The sequence below is a fragment of the Molothrus ater genome, chromosome 1 (genome assembly GCF_012460135.2).
Source record: "Molothrus ater isolate BHLD 08-10-18 breed brown headed cowbird chromosome 1, BPBGC_Mater_1.1, whole genome shotgun sequence".
In the NCBI taxonomy this organism is placed as follows: Eukaryota; Metazoa; Chordata; class Aves; order Passeriformes; family Icteridae; genus Molothrus; species Molothrus ater.
In genome coordinates this window covers 136,956,831-136,983,319 of record NC_050478.2, presented here as the reverse complement: position 1 = coordinate 136,983,319, position 26,489 = coordinate 136,956,831, and the positions used below count along the sequence as shown (strand labels likewise).

The window sequence follows — 26,489 nt, the reverse complement described above, 5'->3', positions numbered from 1 at the left end:
GGTTCCAGATTCTGATTTCAACCCAGTTGATGGCAGCAAGAGGAAATGGGAACACACCAAAATATGGTGGAGACCTGTCTCCACGTCTCACTGGTTTTGTATGTTCTGAATGTGAAGTCTAAGAAACATTTGTGATACAGAAGGACCATTGCACCATACCATCCAAAGAGATTAAAAGAAAAAAGAGCAACTGCCCCAAGTGTCTAACACATTGCAGTTGTAACTTCTCAACCAAAACTGGGAAATCTTAAATTTCTTCTCTAAGACAGTTATACTGAACATTTGTAATATTTGTTTTTATTTCTGACTCCAAGTTAAATAAAACCTGTATTATTTGCTATGACTAAACATGAATAACTGCCAAACATTTATAAAACCTGAGTGACCACAGAAAATTCCAGTTCAATTCGGCCAACAAGTAAGAAAATACTAAAATATCATTAAAATGTGCCTTTATTTTTCTATTATAAGAGAATTCTCCATAAACCAAGTTGATTCTGTTTTACAAGACTTTCCTCCCAATATAATAAATTTTCAAGATGATCATGAACAGTGTAAAGCTGTAAATTACGCTTCTTGTTCAGGGCTTCAGCAAAGTTTCTTCAGTTGTTGTAATCCTGGAGAGCCTGAGCCATGAAAAGCTTGCCCAGGTTCTGTGCATTGAACTCCTTAATATTCTGGCAGTAGGTATTAATTTGACCTGTCAAAAGAAAAGAGTAAACCCTTGTCAGTTTTGAAATTCAGAAAGACACCCCAGAAAATAGTTTTTCAAAAGACAAATGTGTATGAATCACTGAGGATTTATATGGACGCCATTAACTCTGCTCAGCTACTCCACACTTAGGAATTTTATATTTTCAGGATGTGCCAAATATGTTTGTAACTAAATTAGGAAAACAAGTAAAATGATATGCTCAGAAAAAACCCTTACTTTTCCAGCACTACAATTTCTGAAATACATATGACAATAAAAACAATAAGTAATTCTTGCTGCTGAACTGAAAGCTCAATCACATTAATTCTTCATTTTAGCTGCTCTAAAAATTCTACAAGACTGAATTTCAGTTCTGTTCTTAGGTATATGCCTTCTCTATTAAAATATTTGCAAGAAATATTTTTCAGCAGCACATTTAAAATTGTGCCATTCCTCTCTGACATTCTGCTAGCTTTTTTTTCTACCTAATATTTCACTTTATTTCAAAAATCATCAGGGTATGAAGATTTGTCAGTGCTTTACAAATCAAATGTGCCCATCAAAGCATTTTTATACTCTTACAGCTACAAGTTATTTCCCTTGTTAGCTACGAATAGCAAAACCTGAAGCCAGTTTAATCAAAATTAAGGCTGTTTACAAAGCCAATAAACTCTCGATTTAAAGAGAAGTAGAGAACTCTCTATTTGAGAAGTTTCAATGCCTCAGAGACAAAGACCTGAGTTTTATTCTTTATCCACAAACTTTACTTCATCTAAGTTGAAGTGGATGCTTTCAATTCTTCCCCTGACTATGGTAAAAGAACAAACAAAGAAAGTGCTTTGGCTGAAAACTGTCTTTTCCTTTAAGTATAATAGTTTTCAATTGCTTCTCTCGTAAGGGGTGATTCATCCTAAGCTTTCACTTTCATAAAAAACACATCTACACATATACACTCTTCAGCTGCATTTATAAGCTCTGCTAGAGCTGAATATTTAAATACTTTAATGCTGCTAGGATTCAGTAACTGCTAAAAACTATAAAAACAATAGGGTTTTCTAAAAGAGTCTGTAAGGAGTAATAAATCAAGAATATTCTTTCTTCTAAACACAGCACTTATTATCAGTGTGAAACTATTCAATATTAAAATAATAAACTCTTGGTCACTTCAAAACTCAGGTAATTCAAATCCACTTTTTTTTTTTTTTTTTTTTTTTTTTTTTAAATGCCAAAGCACTCTTTGGTGTACAGAACATTACCAGGATTTTGAATTTTCTCTCAGTAGAAAACAAGGTGATAGCTATCTGATCCAAAAAGCCTGCTACAGTTAAACAATTTGCTTTCTCATGACATTTTCCAAACTTATTTTACTTAGCAGGGCACCTAGGTTGCCTGCTCTCTGGTGGCACTGTGAGGTCCCAGGTGTTTTTATCCTTTCAGGAGGCACAGAACAGGCACTGACAGTGGCTATGCCTGCAGCCCACCAGTGAACTGAAGAAACTGGGGGGTGGTATCTCTAGCTATGCTTTATTCCAATTTATATTTTCTCTCTCCTGACAGTGCAAGAATATGGGGCTAGTTTCTCTAAATCTCTGGCCATACAAAAAAAAGAAATTATCTCCACTCTATTTGAAATTAAAAACAAAACCTTCTCAGCTGCTGCAACAATCAGTTTAAACCTAAAATATTATCAATAACTTGGGGCTGCTATCAACTGCTCTGAATGAGAAGTTCCAGCCCAAAGAGCTTATTCCTGAGTCTTGTCTGTACAGCTCCTGAACTTCTGGAGCTGAGGGAGGGGCTGGGGCGTCAGTGAAGGGGGCAGTTACACCCATTCAAGGAAAAAGCCTGCCCCATGGAGCATTTCTCAATCTCTCCTTTAAAATGTCAAATTTACAATATCAAGGATAGGATGTGGAATGCTACCTAGCTAAAATATCATACCATGATGGCAAAGGTAATGAAAACTTAAAATGCTTTCAAAGGATACAATTGTACTTTTTCCAAGCAGACACGCTTTTGTTCAAAGGCAATTTGAAAGCACTGCTAAACATTACCTGCAATAAGGAGTGACTCCATTCTTGGAGGTGGTTGTGGTGGTTTAAAAAGCTTATTGATGTCCTCCTCAGGAAGAGGGGGCTCTCCTCGGCTTTGACGCTGTATATTTTCTTGCTGACGTCTCTGCTGATACTGAAATAAAACAACAGAATCAAAATGCAGCAGGACTTACAAAGCTGCAAAAAAATTTCTTTCCAGATGTTTTCAAGAAACCAGCAAGTATGTTTTAAAAAATACGTTTTTTAATGCAATTCAGGTTACTACAAACAATATAATGCAAATCACAGTTCATTTCAATTCACTGGCAACAGGGCTTAGCTTCTAAAATTTTTCAAAGACAAACACTGTATCTGATGGCAAGAATAGAGCATGGTTGAGAAAGGCCTCTACTGCCCCACACGACAGAGAAAAGCAAGGGTGGAATATGGAGGTGTGAGAAGCCATCACCTCAGACAGTTGCACAAACCAAAAATTCTGCATTTTATGTAAGTTAAAGGTCAAAACAATATTAATGTGAAAGGGGAAGAGAACTTGATTAAATAAGGTATTTTAAGCCAAAAAATATTAACTCCAAACTGAGAACAAAGTGGTGGCTGAAACCAAGCACAATGGTTCATTTCTCCATTAATATGCTAGAATAGCAGCTTGTAAAAGTTTTTCTGCTATATCTATATATAAAAAAATTTGTTTTCCATACTTCTCTTTGCCACAGAGATTACTCAAACTTAATAAAAATTGAGAGAAACGTTTCTGCAGCTATCAGATAAACATTTGTTCTTGCAAAGCTCATAAATTCAGGAACTATGTGAGATTTCATACTGTATGAGGATTTAGTTATGAAGTTTGTCTTCAAATTCCTCCATCCAACACAAGAAAAAAGTCTTTAAGGAGACAAAGAGTACAGAGTGTTTTCTCTTGCTTACTTAAATGTATCTGTGATCCAATGAGTTTGAAAACAGTTCTTACTTGGTGGCACAATCAAATGAAGTAATTTTTTTCCAGTAGTAGTGACAAATACATGTTTTTGGACAATGTTAAAAATAAAATATGAAATGCCCATATTTGTATGTGAATTGCATGCAGTTTCTTCTTTCTTTGTATTACCCCATTCACTTCTCAGCAGTCTGCCTATTATTCTTTATTGAAATGGCTTGCTCTTAATCACAATTGCTCCATTCTAGAAATGAAGTTACGACCACTAAGTATGCTGCAATGAGCCACTACTGAAGCAGCTATAGTTAGTAAAGAAATTAGTGAGACACCATGGAACCTTCCTTGCTCTGCTTTTCAAAATAAATAGATCCCCTTGTTGTTAACAAAAACCTTTGAAGTAGATGCCATCATTCTATTCAAATTAGGCAGTAAGGGAAAAAAAATTCTGAAGATAACATGCATGAAGCTTCTATGTCCTTGGGCATTCCATAGCTAGGACAGATCACTGATCATGCGCTCCTTCCCAAAAATATTCCCTGCCCAAGCTACACTTTAGTTATGTGAAAAAAAGCAAGTTTGATTTTAAAACAGTCTGAATGAAGTCTTTTACATGAACAACAGGTGCTCTTTTTAATAATCACTTACTGTGTGTGGCAATACCTGCAACATTTTATCTTAAAAGTGATCTGGCCCATTTTCAGTTGGCCAGTATTGAATCTTGTCGTATCTCTGTCTGCTAGATAAAAGAGCTCAAATTTATCCTTCACGCAGGTATCTCTTGAGTAAGCAAGTAACTTGTTAACTTTTCATATTATGTGAATTCTGTTCACCAAAATCTTCCCTCCAGGCTTTCAAATAATTCTCATGGTGCTTTTTTCCAATCTACCACCATCCTCCTACAGTCAGACAGAGCATTGCTTTACCTGTGCAGCAAGAGCAAAGAAAGTAATATTGTCTTCAAATAGCAGAATAGTTAAGGTTGGAAGGGACCTCTGGAGGTCCCTTGTCCAACCCTTCTGCTCAAGCAGGGTCAGAGATTGAATATGAAGAGTGCTGCTCTTCATACTCAATCTCTAATCAATGGATTTTAATTCTAATTCTCTAATGCTTTGGATTTTAAAGAGGCCCTTTGGCACCAGGAATTGATAGTCAGCATCACCCAATCAGCATCACTATTTATTGATACTAAATATGACTCAAATGTCCTTTTCAATCAGAGAACAGTCCAACTTCCTCACAGTCCACTGGACTATGCTTCTTTATTTCTAGATACATGACTACATGTGATTGTACTAAGACACAGTTTGGTTTGGAGCAAAACTTGTACTTTCACCCCTTTCATTTACTGAATCTCTTATTCCTGTATCCATGGTGTATTTATAAATTATTTTGGTTTATCCTAAATCACTAAAAAACATGTAAAATAGCAAAGAAAGCTAAATTCATACCCTACGTCAGTAGAAGTGAATTCATTTGGTAATTGCCCACTGACTAACCCATTTTATAAATCTTCTTGTACTGGGTTTGTGTGGCAAGATTTTGGTAGCAGGGGGACTACAGAGGTGGATTCTGTGAAAAGCTGCCAGAAGCTGCCTCCATGTCCAATATGGCCAACAGCAGCTGGCTCTGAGATGGACCCAGCACTGGCCAACACCAAGCCCAACAGTGACAGCAACAGCACCTCTGGGGAAAAAATGCCAGCCAAGAGAGAGGAATGAGAGTATGTGAGAGATACAACCCTGCAGACACCAAGGTCAGTGAGGAAGGAGATTCCCCTGCAGCCTGTGGTGCAGAACATGGTGAAGCAGCTGTGCCCTTGCAGCCCATGGAGCAGGGGAGGAATGTGAGGGGACCTCTCCCTGAGGAGGAAGGAGCAGCAGAGGTTTATGATGAACTGACCACAGCCCCTGTTCCCTGGCCCCCTGCACTACTGAGGGGAAGAAGGAGAGAACACTGGGACTGAAGTTGAACCCACAAAGTAGGGATGAGTAAAGGGAAGGTGTTTTAAGATTTAGGTTAATTTCTCATCACCCTACTCTGATTTGATTGATAACAAATTAAATTAATTACCCTAAGTCAAGCCTGTTTTGCCTGAGATGGTAATTGGTGAGTGACTTCTCCCTGCCCTTAGATCAACCCATAAGACTTCTGCATTTTTTCTCCCATGCCCAGCTGAGGAGAGGAGTGACAAACTGGCTTTCTGGGGCATGTGGCACCCAGCCAGGGTCAACCCACCACACTGCTTAACAGGTGTATTTTTGAAAGATCTTGCTTAGATCCCAATTTATCTGTCTTGGACAACACAAGACAAACTATATTTTGTGGGGGAAAAAAATGCTCTCATTTAAGTTTGTCCATGTTACCAACCTGATGTTTCTGCTGCTGCTGCTTGCTTACGTTCCTCAGGTAGGTATTATATTTAACAATGTCTTGGCTCATCTCATCCACTCTGTCCATCAGCAGCTGCAGGCTCTTCCCAAGGTGATTACTGAAAAAGGAGAAGCATTCATGAAAGATTAAATTTACTACCAAAAAAATTAAAAATTTAAAATTCATTCTGTCTCTTGACCAGTATTTCTGCACTAATGACACCATTTGCAAATTTTTAAGCTCCTGATTATCTTTGTTCATATATTTATTTGATGATACTTTACATGGTATCTCCTCCTCTAGCATCTTTGCCTCACTGCAAATGCCAAGTTTAAGTGTTTTGGTCTTTCTAGGAACCTCCCACTAATGAAAAAACAATGCCTTGCATGAATTTACAGTTATTAAAGATGCAGGGCATACATCTAAAAGAAAAAGTCTGATGTTTTGGTGACATGCAACCCAAGCAACAATCCAGGAGATGTGCTCAAAGTGTTTGGTTTCAAATTACTTTTTAAAATTCATTACCTGAATTTGGTTTTGCACAGATTTTTAATTATCCCTCTGTTAAATATTATTCTGAGTAAGAACAGTTAAATATTCTTCAGAACTCCATCTCATTAACCATGCCTGGAAGTTCAGCAGACATGGTTTGATCCTAGCTGTTGAGAGGGAGTCTGTGTCCTGTCCAGCCAGCTCCACATTCCATACCATAGGCAACATGGAAGCAGCAGGCTGGGCGTGTCCAGCTATGCGATCTACTGCCTTGGCCAGACAAATGCAGTCTGTTAAACAACTTTTATTGTTACCATTTTTAGCAATGCATTCACTATTTTGCAGAAATGTTCAACTTAAGGTATACCTTCCAAGTCAAAGTTTTGGAAGTTTTTAGGTTGGTGCCCATGGAGACATCCTCCTAAATTGTGTTTACAGGGTAGAGCAGTAAAAGAAGGACACTTTCTACTCACTATTGATCTCTTTGATCAGAAGCTGTTTTGTTGGCTCTGTTATCCTACTTGGCTGATTACCAACAACTCAAAACTCCATCTTTCTCCTCCTCTGAAATCTAATAATCATGAGAGTTTCTTTCCAATTTAAAGTTTGGTGCACTTCAATGTCAGAATCCCACCCCTCAATCACCGTTTCACAATGTTATCTGAGATTCTTTCTTCTTTCACAATGCTTTCCTATCATCCTACAGCCTATGGACTGGAAAAACTCTAACTGGAAGACACAGGCATAAAGTCAAAAGAGAATCGCACATGTAATACTGTGCACACCCCTAAGTGTAAATTATTTCCAGACTCCATAGAACTCATAGCTGGAGACAGAAGGTGATCAAGCACTTAGGAATACCTGCAGAGAAGAGAGCTGGAGACACCCTTATCTCTGAGTGCAAGGACAGCTGTTTCACTCACTGGGCTGCTCACTGAACAAAGGTCTGCATCAGGAACCTCAGACCACAATTTATTTACAAGCCAGAGTTAAATCGCACTTGCGTACAGAGGCAGATGGTGTGGAGGATTTCAGCTCCACAGCAGCAAGAAAGGCGCCACTATAATAATTATTTTTAAACTTCTTGGGGTTTTTTTGGTTGAGCATTTCAAGCACATGATATTTAGAACTGTGGAATATTGCCATGGCCAGGAGCATGCATGCTTTCAGTTTTTTACAGAGTTTACATTGTATGGAGTTAGTGTTAGAACTGGATATTATCAGAAATGCCTGTATGGGTACACACTAATAGCTTTGTAAGGTATGTGCACAACAGAAATACAGAATTATTTTACAGATAGTGTCCCTGTGAAATATAGTTGGTTACAAAGAATGATTTTATGTGAATCTCTTTGGGACCAGCTTAGTACAACAGAGCACAGAAACAGAGAGTTATTGTCAGAAGTTGCAGTAACACAGTGTTTGCTCTCATTGCCAGGGCAACAAAAAACAGATAACTTAAACAGATGTGAACTGAGACACGAAGTGATAAGTATGCTGCAAATACAGAACCAGCTTTTCCCTCAGTTCTCATGGGGCTGATACCCTTTTTTGCTCCATCTCTTAAAAAATAGAAAGACAAATAGGAAGCAGTTTATAAAAATGCTTACATACCATCTCTAAGTAAGTTTTATTCAGCTGAAGTTTATTCTGCTGATACTTTGAAGTTAGATCACATTGCTCCAGACCATAACACTCATCATACACCTAATTTGCCCAAAGAGTGCTTTAGGCACCTCCATACACTGTGCATTCCCTACAGCAGATCTCAAAGCTCACACTGCCACATACCTAAATGCCCTCTATGCATCAATACAATTAAAAAAAAAGTTTAAAAAAAAAATATATATTTTAAAAAGTGGTCCCAGTAAGTGCTGCTTGCATCCTTATCTAGACTCACTTCTCTACAGGGCTCTGTGACAGTCAAGTGTAGACAATGCAGAGCTCAGCACTTGCATTTGTTGTTGTTCTGGGGGGATCAGTAATAAAGAAACTGCTATTTCAATGGCTGCATTTCAGTCAGCAGATTCAGCAAAAGAGTCAATTAAATTGAGTTTACATTTAAATTAGTGAGTAATGCAGACCAACAGGAACAGACCTATAAAGCAAAACAGCTGGTGCTGAGAAACCAATGGCCATGCTACATGTGTTTGGGGGGGTTCTTATCACTGCTTCTGACATGGTCCAGTGATCTGCAAGTGGCTGAGGCACAGTAATTATCCTCCCAAAGCCTCTTTTCAGTTTAGTTTCATCTGAAACAAATCAGGTCTGAGATCACAATGACCTGAAGGCACTCTTGAATTGAGCTAGAAGACAGCTCCACCATAAGATAGCACCAGGAGACCACCACTCCTCTGGTACAGTGAATCTTCATGGAAGAAAACTATCAGCTTTCATCACAAAGTCCCCCCTCTCACATGGGGACTGTGTTCTTTTTTGTGAAGAAATACAGACAAGAAAAGAGGGGGAAAATTAAAAATCAGAAAAAGTACCTGTCATGTGGATTCTTACACATCTAATGAAGAATAATCTAATGTGAGAACACTCCTTCACCACAACTGTTACCAGAATCACGGACCTGCAAGGAGTGACCCATAGAACTTCTGGAAATTTATAATTTGAGACTTATTTGTGTAGCTTAGATAGCATAAGCAAAAATGCCCCCAAATGACTAACACATACAAACTGCCAAAGGGAAATTGTCAAAGCCTCTTTACATCATAAAACACAATAGAAACTATAGTCTGGAAAGCAGTTTCTTGAGCTGTGCATTTTTTCTGTAACAGCCTTATATGTAATGGGATGTAATTGTTTACCCACAAGGGCAGATATAAGATCAGGTCATTGACACATGAGATTCCTTGTTTAACAATGATCAAATACAAGGGTCAATTAATTCTGAGGGTGAAAGGCAGAAACCTATGAGCAGAATAGCCTAACCTTCAGATAACACTGATGGTCTTTCCTGTCTTGTTCTTCCTGCTGGTGATCCCTGCAGTTGGCAGTGATGGAATCCAGCACCCACAGAAGGAGAAAGCAACAATGATACATTAACTGAACTCACAGATCACTCACTGCACAAGGGCATCCTTGTAGGATACAGATCTGGCTAAGAGACCTGAATGCAAGCCTTGCTCTTCCCAAGGGAGTGAGTGCTCATACCACCAAAGCCTCCCTTTTGCAGATATATTTTAAGGAGAGCAAAGGTCCAGTTCACTGTTGCCAGCAAAGGCAGCTTAAGAGGTTCCACCATCAGCATCTCCCTGCCTCTCCCTTTGCCCACAGCTTACAGCAACCTGAGCTGTACGGATTCAGCTGTTTGTGTGGGCACACCTCAAACTCCTTCAGTGAAACAGTCTACTCTAAATGCAAAAACACCCCCTGTTGGGGTTTCTATTTTTTTGGGGAGGCAGAGGGGAAGGCTGGGAGGGAGGAGTGGGAGTCTGACTTTTTCCATCAGACTATGCCACAAAAGCTATTTGTACTGCCATATTCTGAAACAGATGAGGAAATAAAAATCTTTGAGGGTGGGAGGGATGTAGAGATGAAATGGGGGTAGTGGGGAGAAACAAGACAAACAGCTGGGACTGGAACCTCAAACTGGCTCTGCTTCTGTAGCATTCATAATGGGGAACTACACATGAAGCCCATATTTCAGCATCTTTAATCAGAAAAGGACTCCAGACACACTTGCTAAAGGTCTGAAACATCCAAAATGAAGCTTCAAGTCAGACAGCCAAGCTTCAAAGAAGAAGCAGTTCCCTTGGCTCCCAGCTCCCCTATGCTGCTCACTCCTTTGCCTGTGTCCAGGCACAGCTGGGCTCAGCTGGCACAGCCCGCGGGCCCGCGCTGCCCCACGAGCCGGCGGCACTGCTCCTCCTGCTCCTCCTGCTCCTCTGAGACGCCAGTCACGGTGCTGCACCCAGGCACCAAGGTTTGGGCTTTAACAATCCTGAAGCTGGAGATGTGCAAAAAAGACAGCCCCCTAAACCTGCCTACAATTGCCATAATTGGACCCCCTCACTTAATTGATTTTATTCTGCTTGTACCATGGCTAAGGAAGATGAGAGCAAGAACAGCAAGAGAAAGTGCTGGAAAATGCTGTATCTGCTGCTCATTTTTTCCACTTTCCACCACTCCACCGAGGCCTCCTCTCAGCCACTGCTTTTTGGGACAGGTGCCATCCTGTTCAGAATTTTCCTCCTGGTGGGAACAGCTTTGGGTGGATTAGAGAAGTACTGCTGGGCAAAGCACATCTTTTTGACTAAAAATGTGTAAGGTACGTTCCCACCACTTAGCAGAACTTGTTTACATCTCAGCATTTCAGCCTGAGTTCAACCTGTGTTATTTAAGAGGATTTTGTTTGAATGAGATATGTAAGTCAAGAGTCTTGAGTTCCATTCTGTTTTCTATTCTGACTTTGATGTGTACCTTTGGGCAACAAATTTACTCTCTCTGTGTCAGGTTCCCCCACCTGCAAATTAGAGATTTTCATAATTATCTTAATAATCCGTTAAGCATATTGAGAGTTTTGAATAAGCAGTGCAATGTATAAAGGTTAATATTGTTTTTAAAAGCCAAAGCAACCCTTCTTATGTTACTTCTGCAAAAATACTGCATCTGATGTTTGAAAAATATAACTGCCAAGTAGATGTTAGTGCAGTAAATGTTCAGCACATGTTTGCTTCTACTGACGCACACTATTAGAAAAATTGTTTGAGACAAATTGAGATATTATAGAACAACCCTATTATGAAGCTAGACCACAAAAAAGCTTTTTTTAATTTAAACTAGATCATCAATAGAATAAGGAAGAGATGGAAGAGAATGAGAAAGTTGGTTGTAATTATTTCCCTGCAGATCTGGAACATTATCTGACAGGATTTTAATTCTTGAGTCTCTATCAAAAGACTGGCAGTACTCCAAGGTCTTCAAGACATTTTGGTCCTTAAGGGTAGCAGGATAACTGTTTGAGTAAAAGGCCTTTACTTGCTATTACTTGCTAACCTTGTGCTGGTCTGCCTTCTTCAACCTCTTTGCCTAGAGGACTTGAGTCAATTCATATTTCACAAGAGAAACACAACTTTATGTCCAAAAAAGTAAATTACTATATACAATTATCACAAATATACTTCAAATTGAGAAAGATACTAAGGTGCAAGCAAAGTGCCTCAAATAGGTAGAGCTTTAAACTCAGACAAGGTGGGTGGCTGAACATGTGAAAATCTTGAAGAAGCAAACTCTCCAGAAGAGAGGAACTATGGGTAAATAATTTTATTGCCGAAATCATTGCTTCAGAGAGTAGAGAAGTTAGGGATGCTCCCAAGGAGCCAAAAAAGCCCCCCAAAAGCCCATCAAACCCAAGACTCCAAAGAAATAAAACAACAACAAAAACCTAAACAAAAATAAAAACAAATAAACAAACAAAAATGTCACAAACTCTAAACAAACAAAAAACCAAAACAAAAACCCCCACAATTAAACAAAACAAACTAAGACAAAAACCAAAAAACAAGGCCAAACCCAAAAAGTAGCTTTGAAGTTACTGTCAACAACAGCAAAGTTAAGTAAGGAAGATATGCACCAAAATTAAAAGTTATTTGAAATGTTTTAGCCTAAACTGCTGAAAGACAAAAATAAGGAAATATGAAAATAAAACTCCAGAATAGTGGAGATTTGAACTCCCTTTCTTCAGGTAATACATGCTTTGACAGAGTAATCTTCATAGCTGAATTCAAGTAAAAACTGGCTAAACATTTCAGCAGGCAGTACAAGTCACCTAACCTTGAATAAACAAGCATTAAAATGCTTTAGTTTGCCACCTGCTTTGCCAGTTATACCAATATAAGATATCATTGAATATAACCTGCCTGGTAAGTAAAAGTAGCTATCAAATATTAAACAAAAGGACACATACAAAAACCTCCAAACAACCCACTGGAGTAATTCCCAAAACTTTCTCTCCTTCAAACCAAACTAAGCACCTTACGTTCCTCAAAGAGATCAGGTGAGCTTCAAAAATCTGCCAGGAAAGTCTGGTTTTAGTTTTGGGCTGGTACTTTTCTTGTTCACCTCTCATTCCCTTTACTGGTAAAAAGACCAACACAAAAGCCTGTCTGCCTTGCATCAGACATTTAACACCAGAACAGAAAGTAATTTGTACATTTCTTATCTTTTATCTTGAGTCAGGACAGTGGCACAGAACAGTTACTACATAAGAGCTAAAGCTGTGATTTGTGATCTGTTCAAATTACTTGCCATTTCCGGAACTGTACTGTGTCACTAGCAGCAGCCCTTACTAGATCCAGGGTGCCAGGTAGTCCCAGCCCTTTATACAGGAGGAAACCCAAAGAATCAACTGAGGGCAATGCTGCCAGGCCACCTGGGAACCTTCTGTACCCTCAGCATGGTTCTTCCTCATTTTCACCACAAAGTGAAAGAGCTCACAAAGAATCAAACCACTGTCATCTCCTACATCCAGTCCTCACCCTCTCCTCAAATGGGAAAAGCTTTGTGATCTTTGACCATGGAAAGAAAATTACTTACAGAACACCTGCAGAGTAAACACACTGAGTATCTCAGCAAGAATTCTTCACTTCATTAATTCCAATGTGCAAAGTAACAACTTTACTGGACAGAATTACTGACTAAGTATTACTTGTGGCATTCGTAAATACCCCAGCAGAGTTCAACTCTATACTCATTCTCTCTTGATCACTTCTCTAAAAGCTATCAGATCCTTCTGAACATCCACATAAGCTCAAGTAGAGAAAGCGGAAAATTTTTGCTAACTTAGGCAACACAGGGACCACTAGAAATACATATCCATTAACTTCAGCCTTACATGATGGGTGAAGGAAGGGGAGCAGGAGAAAAAAGGAAAAAGAAAAAAGGCCACTAGGATCAGAATCTTGGCAGACAATAGCTTGATGCCAAAGTGAAGTGTTTTACCCCAAAAAACTATTCATGAATACAACCTAGCATTATTTTGTGTATCTCGTTATTTTGGTCAGACCAATAATAATCCAACTGATTGTGTTGTGTAAGATTTAAATACTGCCAAATTTTTAATCATACTGCTAGAAGTCGTGCCTACTTTGTTATCAAAAGTGGATTTTCAGGGCAAAGTGCTACAAGAAGAAAAAGTTATTCCTAGACAAAGTTATGAGAAGATCATTTTAGAAACTCTTAAAACAATTTCCAACATCATGAATGCTGTCTGTCATGACAATCAGTGGCATTTTGCCTGTTTATCAGAGCCTTTATTATTTTATTTTAAAATTCATCCTGCTACTGAAGATTTCTTTTTTATTAAAATAATTTATGTAATTACTAACAGAATGTTTAACAAAACCTATTTTTAATAGATCTATTTGCCTGAAATTCTGAGTGCCCATATTTTCTTGAAAAACCACACTCTTGTGAAACAGTTATACATTTCAAGCACTGCAAGTATATGAGGATAAGAGACTGAATTTAGTCCTTGAATCTAATGCTACAGTTTTACCATGCAGTTTTTCCTTCAGCAAAAGAACATGAAGGGTAAAGTGTTAACCCCATTAGAAGTCAAGGCAAAGCTTCCATGGACTGTAATGAGACTGGGATTTCACCCAAGGTGTTAAACTGTGGTTTGGGAAAGTGAATAAAAGTACATCCATTATTGTAACAAGTACTTACCTGCTAGCCAGACTGAGCAACTCATGTCTATCGGCTACTGCAGATTTCTTTTCCAGTTCCCACAACATCACATTGATCAGGTATGAATTCTTAATTACAATAGGCACTTCTTCAAACATGTTTTCATATGCAATATTTGCTTTTTTCAAGCTGTGAAAAAAGTTACAGAATATTTACTAATATAAAAAGTATTTCTCTTATTCTCTTTGTTGAATTGTTGCTCCAACAAACAACAGTTTTGTAAAAATTCTTGATTTTCATACTTTCAAAATTAAACAAGAGTCAAATTTTATTAAGAAAGCATTTGCATGGCAAAACCTCACGTTTACAAAGACTAGGAAAAGCTGCTCTAGGAAAAATTCTCAGAAGACAAGCAGCTGCCTTGCTTGTTAATAGATTACCTACGTGAAAAAGCCTCCAGCAAGAGACTGTACTGACAGGATTAACTCTGCCCCTTCCAAAATATTTTACTGGTTTTCCTGCCATCAGCGTTTCTTGAGCAGAATTAAACAGTTAGTTACCACATGATGCTAAAATACCTTTAAATATCATAACTACTACCATGAAGAACAATTTTCCCAGTACCTGAATAAGTAAAACTTTTACTGACCAAAAAAGTAGATTCACAAAATATTGTATGTTTTGGAATAAATCAATTCTGTGGTGAATATTAAAACACAAATTTTTAGTGTGCATTTTTTTTACAACATACACATAAAAAACTATTGCTGTTGCTTTATAATAAAGTAAATAAAATAGACAGTAATACTTTTCATAAAATATGGATATAAAGCATGATTTAGAAATCTCTAAGGAAATAGAGCCTTAACTTCTTTATATTCATACTGGATTTTGTAACAAAAACTTTTGCTTTTTGCCTCCACCCCTCCTTTTTTTGACTGATCACTGATTTGTTTGCTCATCATTACAGTTTAAGACACTAAGCAATGAAATGAATACATTTTTCCTCAACAAAAGTGATTTTAACAAGTTGTTTGTGCTTTTACTATTGAACACCAAGCAGTTGGAGGCAAAGGATGCTAAGGCCTACATCTGTAACAAGTAGCTAATCTTTTGAAACAGAGTAATTATCCTACTTTACTCCAGAAGATGGTGTCCACATGGGGAGTTAATCTAGAACAAATACACTGGGACAGCTATTCCAGAATACCTGTTCTATTTTAATTTTGGGGGGGGGGAAAAAGAGCTTAAAGACAGATCAGCTATTTCCCTCCCTCCATTTTTTTTCCCTGTTTTTGGCTCTGCTCCCACGTACAGCTATCTACCCCATGGTCCTTACAGCACACCCTCTGAGTAGCCCCAAACCCAGTTTGGGTGCCCCCACTTCTGGAAATGCCCAGCCAGCCTCTCACACCTCCTCAGCCCACTGTGCCACTGCACGACTGTCACAGCCCATACAGGCCCTGTTCCCCCAGCACACACTGCTACATGAGATTTTAAAATACAGCGTTCCATAACCCCAGGTACCGTTCTGTGTCCCAGCAACTCAGCAAACCCTATGAGAAAACGTTATTTGAAGTTACTTACGCTTCTGGAGAGAAGTCTTTTTCCTTGCAAACTTCCATCAATTTGGGAGTCAGCCTATATGCCTTCAGTGACAAAGACCCTTGGGCAGTCTTAATGGGATCTATTATTAAAAATGGAAGGAAGCCTATTATTACCAAACCCAGACTGCCTTTTTCTTTTTAAATATCTGAATGACATAAACAGGAGGAAAATTACTAAGTCGTCCTAGTGAAAAAAAAATTAAAGACAATAAACACAGAAAAGACACCATAGCAGAGGCAGTCCTATTGCACTGCTATGTAAAATACAACCAACAATATAAAGTGATGCCAAGAAGTAAATTTAGCTTGGAGAACTTGGGGGGAATCTTGATCGATTCTATTCATATTATTTCCCCATTAAAGGTCCAATTCACATTTCCTTTTTTTGTATGAATTATCCACAGAAATTATGTAAGAGTGACCTCATTTAAATAAAGAGTCTTCCTTCCAGTCATTCTGCAGTAAATTAAAATATTCATTAAACAGCATTTTATATGAAAAAAATTAATTTCAGAGTAGCAATAAGCTAATTCTGATCAAGCTGCCATGCCACTTTGTGCATGACAATGTAACTGGTACATACAGATTCGTTTTGCCTTGAATTTAGGCGGAAATTTTCTAAACAAACTGTTACATTCCTTGGACAAAGAAGCTTAACACTTGCAGCATGATAACAGCTGAAGCATGCCAACACAAGAATAAAAGCTGTGTTAACATTCATGTTGTCTGAAACTTAACACAGTAAAACTTTTAGCAATCGGTGATAAAATGAAAACCAAAATAGACTGAAACAAGTGGAAAATTCATCAAGGTCTGATGATGCAATGTTTCCAGCCAATATAACTATACTTTAACAACTTGTTCTTTACTGTAATCCAATTGTTAACATACTGAAACAATTTTGGGGCAGCTCATAAGATTGATCGTATTCATTAGTATTTTTTCTGACAGATACTCAGGACGTTACATTTACTTCTCAGCTGGAAACTATATGCAAGTCTGCCAGATATGGCAAACTGTGAGTGTTTGGGGAGGGGGAGGCTATAAAGCTGTTAAATTGCCTACGGTTCTGATACAGCACAGAACATCTGGTCTGGAGAGCTTGAGGAAACACCATTAAATAGGCAGAAAAGAAAAAAATCTTTGTGCTAAGAAACAGTCCAGGTTTTGTATGCTTCTGTCAGAGGTATTAAAAAAACTTGGCAATTCGTGTGATGATTGGTCAGTCACGTACAGAGCCAGACATGCTAGCAAGCGGGGTTTGTTAGACATCTGGTCGGGTTCCACCAGCCCCTTCCACGAGGGAGGGGAGATGAAGGAATAAAAATGAAGCAGCTACTCCAGCATTCCAAAACGTACACATCAGGGCTCTGATAGCAAGAAAAATAAACAGAAAGAAGGAAACCCTGTCTAGACTTAGCTGCTGCTGAGGCTGCCGTAGACACAGGGTTGGTATTTACTCGAAAAGGCCTGCCAGGCTACTCTTACAGGCAAAAGACAGAATACAAAAATAGTAGTAATAATATTAAGAGGGGAAAAGAGTAATAAAGGAAACCTCATACTAACCGTAAATGAGAACTACAGACTCCTCAATTGCATGCTGGTAACTGAACTGGGAGTCCAGGAGGGCACGGGTGACAAAAGAGCCATAGTATGTGGACTGGTACCAGCCAACGTGAAGATGATCAATGTTTACGTGGCGCAGGCTTCGCATCATTTCCATCTGGTATTGGACTGGATTAAATAAAAGGCGTGTTAAAAAAGTAAACTTACACAATCGGTACTATTTAAAGAGAAAGCTTGATATTAAATGAGTCAATTGTATTTTATTTTCATTTTTGCAACTGCCTAGAAATTTGTTTACTCACTGGACTGTCTTCATTAAAACCCAGAGTTTCCTCAGAGAATGAGAGTAAAACCAGCCTGAGTAAGTAGACTTTTTTCAGCTGCAGTTAATTGCTAAAGTGATCAACAAACTGTTACACGTCATTTACAGTGTGCATTACCTTCCACATTCATAAAAAAAAATCTGATACTGGGTTTCATTAAGCAGTAACATTTTACCGTTTAGTAACAAAGACTTATTGTGATTTAAGTTGCAATACTGTCTGGAATTAGGTAACTTTTGGAATCAAAAGGAGAATTATTTAATGAATATATGAAATTGATTATAAACTGTCTTTTTCACAACATAAAACTACATTTTCAGTATCAGAGCTTGGGGAACCAGCTACAGCTGTTAGATACTTTTGTTTGCAATTTATTTCCAATGTTCAGCACTGTTTCTTCTTTTTAGGTGTATATAAATGCAAAGGATACATGCATGTACATATTATTGTTTATAATACACATATATCTAAATACAGCAAGTTACCTTAAACAGTAAATGACATATTTTTTGTAAGGCTTTTTACACCAGCAGCACAAAAATTCTATTTCTATTAAATGCTTCATTCAAACAATCACCTTCATGGAACAGAGTTCTGTTCAGGAATATTTAATATAATCCCATCAAACAGAACAACATACTTTATCACTTATCAGACCTTTTAAACAGACAGACACTGTGACTGCTAGTTAAACTTAAGGAAAGAGAAATCAGTGTGATTATCAGATGAACCAACATTCGGAGCCAACTCACAGGAAATCAAATGCAAGAACACTACACAAGCCTTAAGTTTTGTCTGCAGCTGCAAAAATTACAAAGATAACACACACACCCCATGTGTTCATTTTTGGTAATTTTTTTCAAGGCTTCTCCTTGTACCGATGCAAATATGATATTCATTATAAAAGAGAGAAACACAAATTAATTAGCTGCAGAATGTGCTACATTTTCAGACTCTACTTCATATCCTTTCAAAAGGGGAAAATATCCACACATAGTATTTAAAGATATGAAGAGACATTCTTCAAGACTGGACAAATATTTTTCCAACTTATCACTCATCCTTGCAGCACAAACTACATTCTGCAGTCTTCTTAAATTGCCTTTTCATTAAATTGCCATATCTGACTGTTGTATTGTAGTAACCTATATACACTTACAGAAATCTTGCAGACTTCTTCTATCAGTACATGCTGGTGATTGTATTTTATACCATAGTATCTTAACAGGAATTACTCGAAATCTGTGTTTCATCCAGGGCACCATGATAATCCAGCATCCCACAACCAATACAGGAAAACCATGTGGGCTCTGTTCTAACACAGCCAGTGAAGGAGAGGCCTGCTTGATGTGTGTGTCTCTAAACCAAGGCAAATCTGGAGATGCCTCTACACTCTTCAGGGCAGCCTGCACAATTGATCCAACAGCTATTCCCAAGTCAGAATGAAAACCTTTCCCCTTGCCAGACCTAAGCAAGCTCATTGTGCTGCTTCCAGAAACAGAGGCCAGGCTGAGCAAAGCTGCTTACCCAGAGCCCAATGCTTTTGCATCTCAGTGTTTAGCTCAAAAGCAAAGATCTAGTTTGTCAAAGAGGTTCAGTCCTTTAAAAGTTTTTGTGGACTTTTTGGAGGTGAAGATGATATGTTTCTAAATTTTATAATTAAAACAAGAACAAAGACCTCCCCCAAAACAAACTAAAAGACTCCTCATGCAAGCATGATTTTGAATTGAAAAAGCATATCAAGTTACTAAGAGTAGCTAGAATAAACTCTTTTGGCTAAAATAAGCTTCTCAAAGGTATATCTGTGTAAAAAGCGAGAATGACTTGTTTCTCATATGACTTGCTACAACATGCTAAAAAATGAAATTATAGTTAGATCCTTTGTAGCCAAATGAAGTCATTAAGAGGAAAAACTAGGAAGGATTTTGTGATTATTAAATTTAATTAAATTAAATGTGGACTTTTAGATAGCTGAGTTAGACTTCTTGCAGTGGCAATTCTCTTGTAATGTTAGACACTCTCAAAGTAGAGATGGTCATGTAATCACGGGGAAAAGATACTTAGACATAGATTCCTATGAAATCATGCGGCTGATACATCCAGATAATTTCCACCTTGAGAAGTGTAATATTCAAGAGCAGGAAAACATCCAGGTCTTTAACAAACTTGAATAAAGGCATTTCATGCTCACAAAAGTGTTCCTCTGAGAGCTAACTGGTAACCAAGTTCCAGGAACAAGCTCTTTTCTTAAACACAGTATACCCAGCTACATGTAAGAGATGTAACACGACGCAAGAGATACTATCCAGAAGAAAAAGGGCTCACTGAAAACCATCCAGATTTCATGTCAGCAATTCCTCCTCTCATGACTGTTAGCAGTTAGATGATAATGAAGGCAATAGTGGAAAAAATGTCAAAGAACCAATAAAGCATCAATAGCTAACATCTTTGCCTTGGGAAAACAACTACAGAAATTAAAACATGATGCAGTCCCCACCAGGGAGAAATGGAAACTCTTTTAACCAAACATATATATTTTATAACATGTATTAGAAGCTAGATAGTTCCAACAAACTGCCAACTTGCACAAATGGATAACAGCCCCCAAGCTGCTTTTGTTGATACCATTACCACTGTTTCTTTACATCCTTTGCCCAATCTACAGAATGTCATCTTTTTACCTAGAAGCTTAGCACAGAGAGGGCAAGAGTTCCCTCTCTCCTTCTATTTATTACTCAATCTGCTAGCATTTGGGACAGCTGTGCACTTTTTCATGTCACAGTCCCTCCCAAGCCACTCTGCAAAGCTGACACTGAAAGGGCCTCTTAGTCTAAGAGTGCCCAGAACCGAGGTGAGCAAAGAAAAGGGCAGGGGAACAGCCAGACCAGGATGCTGCCTCCTTCTCCCTCACATTTAGACAGTGTATCTACATTTTAAAACAAACTATTTGTTCAGGGATTTCCTTATGATGGGCAAAGGCAACAGCCACGCCTGCACTTCCCAGCAGTACTGCTTGCACTGAGAACGTGCAAACTCTGTCTCCTGAGCCACCAATGCTCTCCTGAGCACCTTTCTGAGATTCTTAGATTTTAAATTTTTTTAAAAGATTCTCACTTTTCTTATTGTTAAAAAACACCAACTCCTTCCTCTAAAATGTCAATTTTTAGTTAGTTTGCAAACAAATGGGTGGGGGGAGGGAATAAAGGAAGCTAGAAAGCATTACTATAATTTGTCTAGAGCAAACAAAGTGCAAAACTATACAATATGGGGTTTTGTTTGAAAATGACTGACTTGTGTGGATTTGTATTACCAAAATGCCTTGACTGAAAAACCTTGACAGTAAACCCTATTATAGCAGTTTATTTGTTTTAATAAACACTATTTTAAAAAGATTTTTAAAAATAATAGAATAACATTTTCCTTTTCTAGAAAGTACTGCCAATATTAGAAACTTTTTCTGGGCCCTAATATATAGGAGATATATACCCTACCTTACCAACAAAAAAAAAAAAAACCTCAAAAAACCCCAAACCACCCCAAAAAAACCACAACCAAAAGAAAAAAAAAATACATAATATATCAGATACAAGACAAAGAATTGAGCCCTGATGTAATGGCCCATTCAACACTGGGACAATTCAGCCATGTCTTCTGTACCTTAAAATATCTGGTCAGTAATTTCACTATTTGAAAACCTAATTTCAGAATAGGTCAAGTCAGCTGAAGCATTGAAAAAAAGGTCCATCATTATTCTAAAATGCAAACAAATCTAAAACCCTAGAGTTAAAAACAACTGGCAAATGACACAAGTTTACTTATTACTGAACTCTTTACCAAGAAAAATTCATTAGAATTCACCTCTCATGGGGTCACATATGCATGTTGCTGACTGAAACAGTGATTGTTATCATCAGAGGAGATGCACTTCAGCCTGGCCACATTCAGACTATCAGTAACTATTGTGACATGTGAAACCCACATGATCGTAGTGGCCTGGAGGCAATATATTTGATAACACCTCACTGGCTCAAGGCCTTAATTTCCAAAAGATAACTCAAGTTGATACACCTTAAGAAACTTGATTTTAAGAGCAGCAATCCACATGCCTCCTAAAAAGCAACACCCCACTGAAATGGAAGGACTCTGTACCAGTGTTAGGTGCCACAGACTGACTGGTTTTATGTTGAGCTGCTCATCACCAAGCTTGCTGCAGTGGGCCCTGTGCAAAAGAAGTAACAACCAACTCTAAGCTACAAATCACTAACATCTGTGCAGTGTTCTGCCACCTCGGTCTGCCACTCACAACTTAGTGTTTGCCTCAACCTGCCTTTCCCAAATTTGTCCTTTAAGTGTGCTCAAAGAGCAGAAGATGCATGTGCCTTCAGGAGGGCAGGTCACTGGTTCAAGAACAAAGCTTTTAAAAAGAGACCTTTACTGCTCCCTCACCTTCTACAGACTCCTCACAAAGACACTCTCAAGGAGAATGAATCTGCAGATGAATATTGTTTGCCCAAAGAATGCTGAGCACCCAGAAGACAGATGAAGTAAAACTACCTAAAATTTACTCACAATTAGGCATACCGTCCAAAGGACACAAAAGTCCATCAGAAGAGACAGCATCCAGTTTCTGTGCAAACACTTCTCTGAATTTAACTAGCAACATGAACATAGCAAATTTTGGTTAATCTGGTCAAAATATACTGAAAAACAACCAAAATATTCCTTTTATAGCACTGCTATTAATGTGGGTTGTATTTTTAATGCAATAATTTATCTGTTTTGAAGTGCTACCATGTGGTAGCATGCGTACTGAACAAGTGCTATACACTTCGCAGCACAAAAAAATTTGGGTTTTTCTATACATATTAACTTTGCCAAACCACATGTATGCTTCAGACAGTATCTTCAATGACTAAACCAAGTTAGCAGATGCTAGTTCAAGGAACCAGCGTATGCATTTGAAAAGAAGGAAAATTGATTTATTTAATTTAGCACAGAGAATTATGGAGACAACAGATTAATTCGTTTCCCTCCACACACACAATCTCAATTAATTGTCTAAAAAACTATGAATCACAATAACTGCATCTATTGATAACAATTCCAATTGTGAAGATACAAAAAAAAAAGGAATGCTACAACCAACTTGTTATAGTTAAAAAATACAACTACAAAGAATGAGAAAAGAGAAACCAGAATTCAGAATTAATTCCAGCAAAGGCAATGTTTCATCTGAAAAAGCCTTTAGATACTGTTGAAATATATTTCTCCGTCCAAAGTGTGCAACACATATGCATACAAATATTTACAGATTTTTATCTATATCCAACCACTTCACACATACACACTTCTCCCAAGACAAATGCACAAGCTCAGTAACTCAACAATTCCCCTATTCATGGAGAAAAAAAATTAAAAGTAAATATTGCCTTCCTCAATAATATTAATTTCCTTCTCTGAAATATCAAGTCATGGTTACAAAACAGTGCTCTATTTTATGCACTTTTGCTATACAGGGCTGGAAGCACCTGACCTCATCTAAACTTGGAAGTTAAGCAGACCAGGGTCTGTAGGTAGCTGGATGGGAAAAAAAAAAATCATGAAAATAGGCAAAAGTCCAAGAGTCATAGTTATAAGAGCACAAAACGAAAAGCAAGTCGAAAGACTTAATTCAACCCTATTTTAATTGCTAAACTGAAGAATGAAAATAAGACTAGAACCTATGTGGCCAAATCACAGAATCACCTAAACCTCGACACACTATCACTGGGTTGGAAGAGACCTTCAAGATTGAAGATGTATTCCCACTGCAACACAAGATCACCAAGTCCAACCCAGCCCTAACACCTCAACTAAACCATGGCACCCAGTGCCACATCCAGGCTTTTTTTAAACACATCCAGGGATGGTGACTCCATCACCTCCCTGGCAGACCATTCCAGTATTTTTTCACCCATTCTGTAAAAAACTTTTTCCTAATATCCAACCTATATTTCCCTTGGTACAGCTTGAGACTGTGTCCTCTCGTTCTGTCAGTTGCTGCCCCTGGAGAAAGAGACCAACCCCCACCTATCCACAACCACCTTTCAGGGAGTTGTAGAGAGTGATAAGTTCACCTCTGAGTCTCCTTTTCTCCAGGCTAAATACCCCCAGCCCCCTCACTTGTTCCTCATTGAACTTGTGTTCCAAGCTTCTCACCGGCCTTTTTTTTTTTTTTTTTTTTTTTGAGGAAATTGGGTTCTATTGAGTTAGCAACAGAGGAAGAAAAACTGAACATTCACAAATCTGCATTTTCTGTACAGGCTATGTGATAAATTGGCTACAAATCTTTAGGAATCCACTCCATCTATGCCACCAACACTACTGCTCTAGTAAAAGCCAACTTCTTCTGAGTGAATGCTTATTACAGCAACTGAGGCTTTGCTAGCACCTTCATGTTTTTCTAAAACAAAAAGGTCCTTGCTTTTATGAGAAAGAATGAGAGAAACAGAAGAGGAAAGACTCTTCAGTACCAATTCATTATGTACACTCAGTAAACTCATTCATTTTTAACCTCGATCACAGCCCAATGTTGGTTTTATGACAGCACTGTGTGATATTAATTGTGCTCAACAGAATAAAGTACAGGACACCCAAAGGAGATATCACAATCAGTAGGTGAACAGTGAAAAGTAACAGAACATAATAAAAATAAAACCCCACATTTAGAGTGCTTCTGTCGGGAGATACTTACCCAAGTGTAAGCATGTACCTCCAGAGTGTTATTTGTTATCACTTTAGCCAGCAGTTGCCAGAGCACAGTCCCCAGCAGAGCTGATGACCACAGCCCCGATATTAGGGACAGGGAGAACTGTGCTGGGATCAGGGACATCCCAGCACAGCCAGCAGTGACTGCCCATGACTACCTTGCTACTTTACAGAGGAGGCTCCAAGCCAAAGGCCAGCACAAGGACAGCTGACAGCTCCTGACCAAGTAGGGCAAGGTAGGAAAGGGCAGCTCTGTCACTGGTGGGAATAAAGGATGAGGACAAGTTTTGAGAGCAAATGAGTAAAACAAGGGAATGGGGAGCACGGGGATGTGCGTGACAGGACAAGGGGAAAGCAGAAAATGGAAGCACACCACTTCCTGCACATGTGCTGGCACTCACCCAGGGTTTTCTGACAGTGGGTTTGGGACTCTGGTCTAAGCACACAATCAGTGAATTAGGAGCAATCAAAGCCATCAACCTATTACAGCATTTTATTAACACATGAGTAAACACTCAGATAAGCCTTTGGACAAGCTAAATCTCACTGACCACACAATTGTCTACACAATTCAAGGTAATGGAAACTTGTCCTGTTTTTAAATAAGTACATTCAAGCCTCAAGACGACTCTAAATGTGATGGGTAGGACTGTCAAGGTAACTTGTGAAATTGTCTTCTAATGTATGCAACATTATTCCAAAGGATAAAAACATTATAATACAATCTTTCAGAAATATTAAAACACTGAGTTTTCAAAAAGCATTTTTAATTCAGAAATTCACTACAAACTAGCATCCTGAAATAACTTTAAAATCAAGCAATATAATTAAACTATTTTGTTGGCAATGATTATCAAGAAGAAATGGTCAAAAGAAAAAGCAACATATTTGAAGGCTTTCTGCCATATCTTTGGAGTATTTTTTTCACATTTATCTAGAAAGATCCATCTTCACAGCATCTTACAAACACCCGCTAATTAATCCTCCATCTCCTCCTATAGGGCAGGTAAATATTATTCTTGTCCAAGCATCCATCTGGCTAACTACACTACTATTTCTACACTGATTGAAGACAAATTTGATATGAGATCAAAATCTTTATCCAGAGAAAAAGTTTCAGTCAGCCTACATTGTCATGACAGCAGTAAATTGTACTACTAAAAATGCCATCTGTTCAGCCTAAAGCTTGCTTTCCTTGTAAGAAGGCAGGAAGATGATATCTCATTTCCTAATAAACATCACATGCCTAATGAAAGCATCAACTGTTTTCTATTAGGAGTGTATTCCCATGGACTTCAGCCCACCTTGAAGCCTTTACTTACACCAATTTTGTCCGGTGTCATTCTAGCTGCTAACATGCAAAGTAGGATTAAAGGCATGAAAAGGAACTAGCATGGTCAAAAACCAACTCTTTGTTTCAGTAACCTCATATCTAACAAAGCACATCCTTTAAAAAAATGGTTTTTTTAAATTTCCTAAGATGTCCTTAACTTTGTTTAACAGCCATTGATTTTAGCTTGTTTACTCTAGTGAGGATACATTAACAGGTAAAAGCTCTCTCTTTACAAAATATCTTTACAACATATTCTTTACAACATATCATACAATGCTCTAAGTTACAAAGCAATTAAGCAAACAATAACACAAAAATGTGTGGTGAAAGTAATTCCTTCCTACATAAATGTCAATCAGATTAATGTATTTTTTATGAAATTTTATATTACATAAATACTCAAAGAGGTTATTCAATTACCTGGAAAAAATTGGAAATGTTTAAAGATTAATGAATTAGACAGTCACTTTTACTTTAATATAACACAGTTTTTCATGCTCAACAATTTGAAAGCAGAACAGGAACAGACTGAAATGGAAACAACTCAAAAATCACTGCATTTTGAAAATCAGTAATTTCATACACCATGCATCACAAGAAAGTCAGTCTCATTTAGTCAATAACTTTTCAGTAAGTGAAGAAAAATGATGATTTCACATAAGAGGTTTTGGGCCTTTTAAATTCCTCATCTCCCTGAAAACACAGAAAAAACCCCACTTTTCTTCTTTGTA

The 26,489-nt window shown here is 38.0% G+C and overlaps 1 protein-coding gene across 1 annotated transcript in view; it reads right to left on the bottom strand.

Annotated features, from left to right (window-relative positions):
• Positions 1-435: 435 nt before the first annotated feature.
• Positions 436-26,489, bottom strand: part of EIF3H (eukaryotic translation initiation factor 3 subunit H) — an 84,759-nt gene continuing 58,705 nt past the window's right edge. The window contains exons 3-8 of the mRNA XM_036406976.2: positions 17,356-17,523; positions 15,770-15,869; positions 14,222-14,371; positions 6,050-6,170; positions 2,749-2,881; positions 436-700 (exon numbers count right to left, since the gene is read on the bottom strand). Of these exons, the coding sequence (XP_036262869.1) occupies positions 603-700; positions 2,749-2,881; positions 6,050-6,170; positions 14,222-14,371; positions 15,770-15,869; positions 17,356-17,523 (770 nt within the window). The 3' untranslated portion in view covers positions 436-602. The remainder of the gene's footprint in view (positions 701-2,748; positions 2,882-6,049; positions 6,171-14,221; positions 14,372-15,769; positions 15,870-17,355; positions 17,524-26,489) is intronic.